The 11,479-nt window shown below is 31.9% G+C and overlaps 1 protein-coding gene and 1 long non-coding RNA gene across 2 annotated transcripts; both read left to right on the top strand.

The window, feature by feature from the left end:
* Positions 1-1,110: 1,110 nt before the first annotated feature.
* On the top strand, positions 1,111-2,286 carry LOC144573212 (cysteine-rich repeat secretory protein 55-like). The gene is made up of 2 exons (XM_078322927.1): positions 1,111-1,439; positions 1,603-2,286. The coding sequence occupies exons 1-2, from the start codon at positions 1,152-1,154 to the stop codon at positions 2,083-2,085; spliced, it is 771 nt and encodes a 256-aa protein (XP_078179053.1). The 5' UTR covers positions 1,111-1,151; the 3' UTR covers positions 2,086-2,286.
* An 8,017-nt stretch (positions 2,287-10,303) lies between these two features.
* On the top strand, positions 10,304-11,252 carry LOC144573213 (uncharacterized). The gene is made up of 2 exons (XR_013517902.1): positions 10,304-10,601; positions 10,731-11,252. It is a non-coding gene; the product is annotated as an uncharacterized LOC144573213 (long non-coding RNA).
* The last annotated feature ends 227 nt before the right edge of the window (positions 11,253-11,479 follow it).

Below are 11,479 nucleotides of genomic sequence, written 5' to 3'. Positions count from 1 at the left end.
TTGTGTCGTTGTCTGTCAAGGGCTATCTGAGAACCATACTTGATTGGTTTCTAATTATCATGCAAAAGGTAATAATTTAGAATACAAAAAAGAATCAAACAATACTGTTTTACTATTCGAATACATGAAATGACTGTGGGACAGGGCAATCTTCCCAAATTACAGAAACAGGGCTGTTAATCTGCTATGTTGAATTAAACTAAAGTTTATTTTTAATACAAAGATATAAAGACAAGACCATTAACTTTCTATACCTGAAGACTTTTTTTTTTTTTTACCTTAATGTATAATACTAGAGTACTAGTCAATTAATACTGAGTTTATCTGAAGCCATTTCAATGGATGTTAGCCTAACTATACTGGCCAAGTCATATGAAGAACCTGTCCATAGCAGAAGAAATAAACAAATTAAGAAATCCATATGACAACAACATATGGGACTAATGACACTGATCATTACTTTTAGTATATTATACTAGGGGAGAGATCCACTTACACCTTTTTTTAGTGATATCGAATGACACTTTATATTTTCAAAGTCCAAACAGTTGATTCAAACCGTTCAATATGATGAATATGTTAAAATATACTTGCAGATCAAATTTTATATATATATATTTTTTTACTATTTATTAAGATAAGTACAAAATTTCAATGGTCTGAAAACAACGATTTTGTAAACTACTTAATAAATAGTAAAAAAATTCAAAAAAATATAAAATATGATCTGCAAGCACATTTTAATATATCCATCACGTTGAACGATTTAGATTGACTGTTTGGAATTTGAAAACTTTGAAAATGAAAATTGTAATTCGGTGTCACAAAAAAAAAATGTAATTAGATCTCTCATCATTATACTATCACCCAGTTATTATAAAAAAAACATGCATCGACATTAATTTTTGGACCAATGTGTTCGTATTGATATTCTGAAATGAACTTGCTACAGGTACCTCTACTGCCAGCTAATACTTAATTTTTGAATAGTCAACTCAGCTAATCAGCTCTTCATGAATACTTCTACATCAAAGGTCAACAAAAGCATGCATAGCTAATTAATTTGACCAAGCCCCACCCTTCAAGCTAACTCTATATAAACAAACGAAAACTATAATCTGATTCAATCCAATCCTACATACACCACAAACATGGCACCACTACTACAAATCTTTCTCTTATCTCTTATGCTCCCCTTGTGCTATTGTGCAGATTCTATAGCACAGTACTGTGACCAGACCTACAGTGATAGCCACATTGAAACTAACATAAACCATGTCATATCCGACCTAGTAACCAAGGCCTCGGTCGGAGGCTTTGCTACCAGTTCTTTTGGCAATGGAAACAACACGATATATGGTCTCGCACAATGCAGAGGAGATGTCAGTTCAGACGATTGCTCCTCATGCCTTGCAGATGCTGCTAAGCAGCTCCCTGTGGTTTGTTTCTTGATTTTGTTATTTATTTTAAAATTTTAATGTATGAATGCAATATATTAACATTAATTTATTTTAGATGTTATTTATTTACCTTTTTTGGAAAATCCTAAACATGTGTAAATTTAATCAATTAATGCACGTCACTTATTTCTATACCTGTCAGGCATGCCCGAATCAAGCCGATGCAAGGCTGTGGTATGACTACTGCTTCATGCGTTACGACACTGTTAACTTTGTGGGGAAGTCCGATACTGGCTTCGTCACCATTTTATACAATACCCAAAATGCCACAGATCCCGATGCATTTGACAAGGCTGTCAGCAAGCTGGTGAAAAAAGCGAATTCAGATGCGGTTTCAGCCGGCAGTGGCAGTTTGGGACGTGAAAAGGCCAAATTCAAAAAAAACATCACGATCTACGCTCTGGCACAGTGCACGAGAGATCTCCAACCATTGGATTGCGCTCAGTGCCTATCGTCAACCCTCCAGTACTTCCCGATTTATTGCTCGCATAGGCAAGGGTGCCGGGTGCTGTATACTAGTTGCATGGTGCGATACGAAATATATCCATTCTACTTTCCTCTTGATGGCAACGCTAAAATTTCTGGGGCAGACAAATACACTAAGGCTATACTGCATCCTCATTAGTGTTAATTTGTCTGCTGTTCAATCTATTTTGTGTGTAGTAATTATAATAAAAGGGTTGCTTTTCTAGTGAAGATCTTTAATGGTCCACTGAAGCAACATGTGCGATTAAGATAATTAATAATTCTGGTAATACAAAATAATGTGATATATATGTGTGTATTTATTGCTTGTAATTTAACAAATTAAGTCGTTTTATTTCAATATCAGACGTGATAAAAGCTGTTACGTCAATTATTAGGTGCATATTCTTAGTTAGCATTTAAAAAATAATAAAAAATTCAAAGTTGGCAACACTTCTGTAGAAAAGTTTCCGAACGCTCACAATGTCAGCGTCTCAGCGCACCAATCATGGGTGTGGCACGCAAACAATGTTTATGCACCCTTTTTTGCAGACAAAACCTACGTTCCAAGGTTTTTTTATTTTTTATTTAAAGAAGGTTTTGTTACTAGTGTACAAAAACTAACTTGATTGGTTTGTTTCTCTAAGTGACTCCTTCCCTCCTTATCAAACTAACTTGATTGCTTTATTTTTTACAAAAACTATAAGAACCGAGATATCATTTCGGTCCTCTTTTTTTTAGGGGTTGAATTGCCATTTCGGTATTAGCTGTTTTTACATATTTCGAGAAAAAAATATATTCAAAAATTGGAAAAATATCTTGGACCCAATTTCCATTTCGGTTCCGGAAAAAAAAAATTCGAACCAAAATGACATTTTAGTTCTTATATTTTTGTAAAAAAAATAATCATTTGATAAATTTTTTTTATTAATTATGGTTTATAAAAAAAAATTCAATTTTGAAGATATTTTCTTCAATATCTGAACTGGCATTGAACTATTAGTAGCAAGTAGCAACTAGCCAGTAGCTGTAGAATAAGTCCAAAATTTTGTTCAATGCTTGGATTTGAATTGACTAAACAATGATGCGCCGCAAGATTTTATATGCATTTATAGCCAAACTTTTTAGATGCCGACACAACAATTCCTCAAATCTCGTCGTGCGTCCATAACAGATTTAAAAAAAAAATATAATTTCTTTTAATTATTTCAACCGAACAAGCACGCTTGCGTGGGCTCCACCAATTCTACGAATCGGTGTAGCAAAAAAAACACAACCTACACCGGTCATAGGGACCGATGGAGCTAATTTCTCACCCTGTCATTCTTTCGCCATTCTATCACCGGTCCTAATTTCTCACCCCGCCATTCTTTCGCCATTCTCTCGCCACAGAAAATCTATTCTATACCTTCATATTCAAATTTGAAGCCCGACGGTTACATTGATTCAATTATTATATATGATTTAGAAAGGGATTTCTAATCTTTATAACTACTGATATTTATTTTTAAATCTATATATACAAATATAATAATTGTGAGTAAATATGAAAATAATTTTTTTTTCTAACTTTAAACAACGGAATATCTATATTATATCTTTACTGAAAGTGAACTAAAATATATATAAAATAAATATTCTTGATATCGATATTCAATTATTGATAGGCCTAAATTATATACATATTCGATCTGATTTTTATCACGAAATAACACCAAATATCTTGTATTTTGAATATAAAGTGAATATAATACATCTAGGATCAAGTTACTGCGTTTGTTTGGTTTTAATTTGCAGAAAATGAAGAAAAACAAAGAAAAATCGAAGAAAAATGCCCACTAAGTACTTAGATGGATTTTCTGGACTAAGTACAATACGGCCGCACTAAGTACTTAGATGAATTTCTAGACGCGCGCCAATATTAAAAAGGTATAATAAACTATTCGTCAAAATCTGTGCGAATGCACGGATATCAATGCAGATGAAATCTGGACGCACAGGAAAAATCCGAGTCCAGTGCGGACGCACTGTAGCACTGTAGCAGAACGCATAACTGCAGCCTGAACTTAAAATAGTCATAACTTTTGACTCGTAACTCCGTTTTGGGCATACGACCACTTTTTGGAAAGTTAGGAAGAAGATCTACAACATGAGAAACTAAAAAAAGAAATTTGGAGTCAGTCAGATGCACTAAACTCGCAGACAGCCAAAATTACACGTTTTCAACATGGTTTCTATTTTTGGCGCAACAAGGACACATTTTTACAGCTAAAATTGGACAAGGCATCCTGAGAAACAATCCAAATATAACACCCACTAACTCCACTTCCTAGGCCATTAATTGGACATAGCCCTTGGCTATAAAAGAGGGGGTTTATTCTCCATTCAAGGCATCTCTTTGCAACACTAGTGGAAAAACATGAATCAGGATCGGCCTATCTGGATCGGTTATATGAAACAACCGATACTAATACCTATCTGGATCGGTTTTCTGAACAAAACCGATCCTAAAAACTAGTTAGATCGGGTTTTTTAGTCAACCGATCCTAATTTGTGAACTATCCGGATCGGTTTTTTATAAAACCGATCCTGATACTATCAGGATCGGTTGTTCTAAAAAACCGATCCTGATACTATCAGGATCGGTTGTTCTAAAAAACCGATCCTAATAGTTAAACTATTAGGATCGGTTGTTCTAAAAAACCGATCCTGATAGTATCAGGATCAGTTGTTCTAAAAAACCGATCCTAATAGTTAAACTATTAGGATCGGTTGTTTAGAACAACTGATCCTGATACAATTTTTTTTTTCAAAATTGGTTCTGCAAAAAAAAAAAAAAAAAAAAAAAATCAGGGTCGGTTTTTTATAAAAAACCGATCCTGATACTATTAGGATCGGTTTTTTATAAAAAAACCGAACCTGATTTTTTTTTTTTTTTTTTTTTTTTTTTTTTTTTTTTTTTTTTTTTTTACAGAATCAATTTTGAAAAAAAAAAAATTGTATCAGGATCGGTTTTATTGCTAAAAACCGATCCTGATAGTATCTGGATCGGTTTTTAGCAATAAAACCGATCCAGATAGTTTTTTCTTTTATTTGGAAAATCTTTTCATATGGTTATGTTTAAATAAATATAAAAAATTACATATTAGAAATATAAGTTAATTATTTAATAGAAATTTTATTTAATTTTCAAATTCTACTTAAATAATATTAAGATCCAACGTAAACTATTTACGGCCGAGCGATGTTGCTATATTGTTTTGCTTTGATGAACTAGTAAATGAATCCCGAATTGTATCAAATTTTATAATGGTGAAATTAATATGACATTCTTTCATTTTAACGGTTCCGATCGACCAAATGCTAATGTTCGTATTCGTTCCTTCACAACCCCACACAACAAGGGTTCAAGTCCTATGTATATTATTATATGGCACAAGTCATTGATGCATCATGCATGATTGTATAAAAAAATTCAATAGTCAAAATGACTTCAAAATGAAATATCAATGTCAAATAATTAATTATATTATCACATAAATTTTAATAATATAAATTACATTAATTTTCATCAAAATTACATTAATGAAATGTCAATGTCAAATAGTACCTATCTCCTGTTTAATATTATTTAAGTAGAATTTGAAAATTAAATAAAATTTCTATTAAATAATTAACTTATATTTCTAATATGTAATTTTTTATATTTATTTAAACATAACCATATGAAAAGAGTTTCCAAATAAAAGAAAAAAACTATCTGGATCGGTTTTATTGCTAAAAACCGATCCAGATACTATCAGGATCGGTTTTTAGCAATAAAACCGATCCTGATACAATTTTTTTTTTCAAAATTGATTCTGTAAAAAAAAAAAAAAAAAAAAAAAAAAAAAAAAAAAAAATCAGGGTCGGTTTTTTATAAAAAATCAGGGTCGGTTTTTTATAAAAAACCGATCCTAATAGTATCGGGATCGGTTTTTTATAAAAAACCGACCCTGATTTTTTTATTTTTTATTTTTTATTTTTTATACAGAATCAATTTTGAAAAAAAATTTTGTATCAAGATCGGTTATTTATAATAAAAAACCGATCCTGATACTATTTTTATACAAAAAAATTTGTATCAGGATCGGTTTTTTTATTATAAAACCGATCCTGATACTATTAGGATCGGTTCTTTATAAACAACCGATCCTAATGATAATTCCTATATAACCAGCTTAGCTAGGGTTCTTCTTATTTTCATTTCGCGCCTCTCATTTTCAATTTAGCATCTCTGTCTCTGTCTCCGTATCTTCCTCTCAAATCCTCAGTACTCTGTCTCTCTCTCTCTGTCTCCGTCTCTCCCTCTCCTCCGTGTCTCTCTCTCTCTTTCTCTCCGTCTCTTCCTCTCAAATCCGAGCCTCTCGCACCTCCGACTCAATTGTGCCAGTTTTTAATTTGTTTTATTGTTTCAAAAATTAATTAATGGTGTTTGTATATTGTTTTACAGTTTTGAGGACATATCTCTCAAGTTACTTAATCATCCGGCCGATCAACTATCATGGTATTAGCTTTATCTAATTTTCTCATTATTATACTTTTAAAACACATTTTTTTGTATTTTTTATTGGAAAATGTTTTTCCATCTAATTGTTACCTTTGTTTTTGTTTTTAGGGTCTTTTTTAATCTCAAGTGATGTGATTGCAAAAGAGGTAATTATTGATTTTTTTATTGTTGTGCTTTACATTAATTGCATAAATGTGTATATTGTATAAATGTGTGTTAATTGAAGAAATAGCCCAATTAGTCAATTGTATGTTTGTTAATTAATTTTTTTTTGGATTTAAATTTCTTGTTATAACATGTAATGCTTCACAAAACTTTTTATGAAGTACATGAATTTTTTGTAATAGTTTAAGATGTGTATGATAATTAATTTAGAATGTGTATATGATATTTAATTGATTATTGCTTCTTACTGTGCAACAAAAAAAAATTTAGGATGCTGGCCAGCAAAATATATATGGAAGCTGGTCAAATAAATAAAAATATTTTTTTTAACTTCAATAAAACATCAGGATCGGTTATTTTAAACAACCGATCCAGATTACTACTATTAGGATCGGTTGTTTAAAATAACCGATCCTAATTCTAAAAAAAAAAAAAAAAAACTTTTAGGATCGGTTTTTAAATAAAAACCGATCCTAAAAGTTTTTTTTTTATCAGATCATAATTAAAAAAAAAACTTTTAGGATCGGTTTTTAAATAAAAACCGATCCTAAAAGTTTTTTTTTTTTTTTTGGAATTATGATATGAAATACAATCAAGATTGGTTTTAATATAAAACCGATCTTGATAGTACGTATCAGGATCGGTTGTTATCTAATTTAAAAAAAAAATTTGAAAATACTATCAAGATCGGTTCTTATATAAAAACCGATCTTGATAGTACGTATCGGGATCGGTTCTTAGTCAAAAACCGATCTAGATAACAACTATTAAGATCGGTTTTATTAAAAAACCGATCCTAATAGTTTCTATTTGGATCGGTTCTTGAAAAATATAAAACCGATCCTGATAGTATCAGTATCGCCTTCATCAGGATCGGTTGGATTCCGATACTGATATGTGTATATAACCGATCCTGATTCCTGTTTTTCCACTAGTGCAAAGATCAGATCCACAATCTCATTCTCTCTCTCCACACACACAGTACTTAGCGATAAATTCTGAAGAAAGAAAAGCTTTCAAGCAAGGAGAAGAAGGGTTTCCTGAGCAATATTCGGTAAGATAGAGGTTCTTAATTCAATAAAGGGTGTAATCATTTCTTTATTTCATTTCTTCTTACTTTGCCAACTTTTTGTAATGGATCTCTCTATGAGGAAGTAGATCTCTCTCTAGGGGTTTAGGTCAATGCATGAACTTGTTTAATTGTATCTTATTCGGTTATTTGTTTTTGTTATGATTGTTTTATGGCATTTGATGTTAATTTCTGTGATTTATCATTTGTGTTAATTACTTAATTAGTACTTAAAATCGCAGTAGTCCCGTGTTGGATTCGAAAGAACCAATATTGTTAGAATGAGAGGAGAGTACCAAATTATGAATGCAAATATCTTAGGTTTGGATTAGGATCTAACCAATTTGTAATCTAAGCCGGAACTACAGAAATTAAGGTTAGGAATTTGGTGAAGGACCTAACCGTGAAGCCAAACCCTAATTAGGACATCTCAAATCGAATCGGGTATTGGTATGAAGGACTTAATCGTGAAGTACCAATATTTGAGGAGATGAGAGACTAACAAGAGCTTATGGTCTAGGTAGCTAGGGTGAAGGACCTAACCGTGAAGTCCGAATTACTTAGACACGTTATTAATTCACGAAAGTGACCCTTAATGACATATTAGGTTAGAAACCTCATCAAATCATACATGAACTCAAACAAATACCGAATATATAGAGTTAGCAAGGGATTGTAGACCGAATGCCCCTAGATCTTCTCAAACTAGAAAGCAAACCAATCTTTATTTCTTCTATTTACTTTAATTGTTTTAAAATTTCTCTCTCTCGGGTATTGAACCCAAAACTAGGAATTGTTAGAACAACCCCCCCAATTTACTTTTATTGTACTTTACTTTATTTTATTTTCTGAAATTTATTACTAAAGTTTAAGCATAGTAATTAAACACACTCCCTGTGGATCGATACCCGACAATATACTACACGGTAGGATTGTATACTTGCAATCTGAACCGAAAGTGTATTTAGAGTTAAAATGTACATCTTGATTGTACTGAAGCTTTTTACTATATCCTTTGGACGTATCAATTATTAACATTTACATTATACTAATAAATTTTAGATTTTTGTTTACTTGAAGAAATACTTAATTACAGATTAAAATTTCATATTATAATATATCTAGATAGAAATATAGAATACTTACTAATAAAAAGAACTTCCAGATTTTTATATAATTGAAGAAAATATGTATTAATAAAGAAAAAAAATTCAGATTTATAATAATCGGAGAAAATACTTATTAATAAGGAATATCTAAAGAGGTATTTAATAATAATCTAAACTTTTCAGATTTTAATTAAAAAAAATACTTATTCATAAATTAATGTATACGTGGGTATTTTAATTTAGTACTTCAAATTTGGATATCAACCCTCGAGGTATAGAACAGATCTTTCGTGGCGAGAGAATGGCGGGGTGAGAAATTAGCTCCACTGGTTCCTAGGACCGGTGTAGGTTGTGTTTTTCTTACTACACCGATCCGTAGGATTGGTGGAGGCTAGTTTTCGAAAATCCATGCAATGCGTGCTTGTCCTGTTGAAATAATTAAAAGAAATTCTATTAAAAAAAATCCTCTATAACACACCATCACTTAAGAACCAATCAGGAAGAAGCTTCTCTAAGTAAATTAATGTGCCGACATTATATATACAGAATATTTTTTGTTTATTTTAAAAAAAATAAGGTAATTCCATTCAATATTAGCTTTGGATTTTTTTTTTCATATATATATATATATATATATATAGAGTTAAGGCTACGCTACTTTGCGAATTAAACATGTTGTTTTAATTTGTGCTCATATCTTTAGTTTTGAAGTCCAAATAGCTGATTCAAACCTATAGATGTTTAATCTATATTAAAATGTGCTTGGAGACCAAATTTTACATTTTTTGAAATTTTTTTATTATTTATTAAGATGGTTTGAAAATCGCTGTTTTTATTAAAATTCTGCACCATTAAAAAATAACGATTTTCAAATCATCTTAATAAATACTAAAAAATTTGGTCTCCAAACACATTTTAATATAGATTAAACATCTAACAGTTTAAATCAGATATTTAGACTTCGAAACTAGAGATATGAGCGTGAATTAAAATAATCCGTTTAATTCGCAAAGTAGCGTGGTCTTACTCTGGATTCTCTCTATTACTTCATCATTTGAGTTTGAATTCGGAGACTAACTAAAATTCAGATTAATATTCAATTTAAGATTCATGATAAATCGAGTTCAAACTCACGGTACCTCGGAGCTTAGTGTAATTATTCGTGCCTACCCAGTGATATGTATTAATTAATTAACTTACATTCTGCAATGAAAGTATGAAACTTTCTAGAGCGTTGACTTTGTCAACTATTGTTCAAAAATCAATTAGATCAATATTGTAGAACTATGACTTGATCTCTTAATATGTCATCCCCAAAATTTTCCTGTTCCTCCCTCACATGATATTTTTCTCAACTAAATTATTTATTAGTGGTCAAGAAAAACTGCAATATATATAATCCTAGCTCCATACAATATTCTACCCCACCACTTAATTAGTCCACTTCATATTTGTTATATAATGGAGGTAACAAAACATACACTATGCACTACAGGAAACAATGGTACTTGTACTAAAACTATTTGTCTTCTCTCTTTTGCTCCCCTTGAGCTACGGTGCAGATCCTATAGCACATTACTGTGCCAAGAACTTCACAAGTAATCAAACTCAAATCAACATAAACCAAGTTATATCAGACCTAACAACAAGTGCCTCTGTCAGCGGCTTTGCGGTCACCTCCTCCGGTAGAGGAAATAACACAATTTATGGCCTCGCACAATGCAGAGGTGATGTCAGTGCAAGTGACTGCTCGGCTTGTCTTGCTAGCGCTGCAGTTTCCCGTGGTTTGTTTCTTTACAAACTTACTTGTAACTGAATGTTCTTTTTATTCCGATTGAGAATTTTGTTATCTGATCAATCATTTTCTTGTTATCTATGAAGTATTTTAATTTAAAACATGACATCAAATACAGACATGCCCGAAGCAAGCCGATGCAAGGCTGTGGTATGATTACTGCTTCATGCGTTACGACACTGTTAACTTTGTGGGGCAGTCCGATACAGGATTCCTCACCATTCTATACAATGTCCAAAACACCACAGATCTGATGCATTTGACAAGGTTGTCAGAAAGCTGGTGAACAAAGCGAATTCAGATGCGGTTTCAGCTGGCAGTGGCAGTTTGGGACGTGAAAAAACCAATTTCACAGAATACATCACAATCTACGCTCTGGCACAGTGCATGAGGGATCTCCAACCAATGGATTGCGCTCAGTGCCTATCGTCAACCCTCCAGTACTTCCCGATTTATTTCTCGCATAGGCAAGGGTGCCGGGTGCTGTATACTAGTTGCATGGTGCGATACGAAATATATCCATTCTACTTTCCTCTTGATGCCAACGCTAAAAATTCTGGGGTAGACAAATACACTAAGGCTATACTACATCCTCATTAGTGCTACTTTCTCTGCTGTTCAATTTAGTTTTGTTTCGTAATTATAATAAATGGGAATAGTGAAGATCTTTGATGGTCCACTGAAGCAACATGTACGATTAAGATAATTCATCATTCTTGTCATGTAAATTAATGTGATATATATATATATATATATATATATATATATATATATATATATATATAGAGATTGAGAGAGAGAGAGAGATGGGCTATGGTGCATTGCAATGCATGGAGGGGTTTGTGCATTGGACCATAAATCTAAAAT

This window comes from Carex rostrata, chromosome 21, assembly GCF_964058835.1.
Source record: "Carex rostrata chromosome 21, lpCarRost1.2, whole genome shotgun sequence".
NCBI classification, from domain to species: Eukaryota; Viridiplantae; Streptophyta; class Magnoliopsida; order Poales; family Cyperaceae; genus Carex; species Carex rostrata.
Note: the sequence above shows the minus strand (reverse complement) of the source record. Positions and strands in the feature narration are given on the sequence as shown.

What these genes read in the sequence shown, in the direction of transcription:
- LOC144573212 (XM_078322927.1), top strand. Translation starts at nt 1,152, where the DNA reads ATGGCACCACTACTACAAATCTTTCTCTTATCTCTTATGCTCCCCTTG. An exon ending in CTGCTAAGCAGCTCCCTGTG is followed by an intron (nt 1,440 to 1,602) that starts GTTTGTTTCTTG and finishes TATACCTGTCAG; the next exon opens with GCATGCCCGAATCAAGCCGA.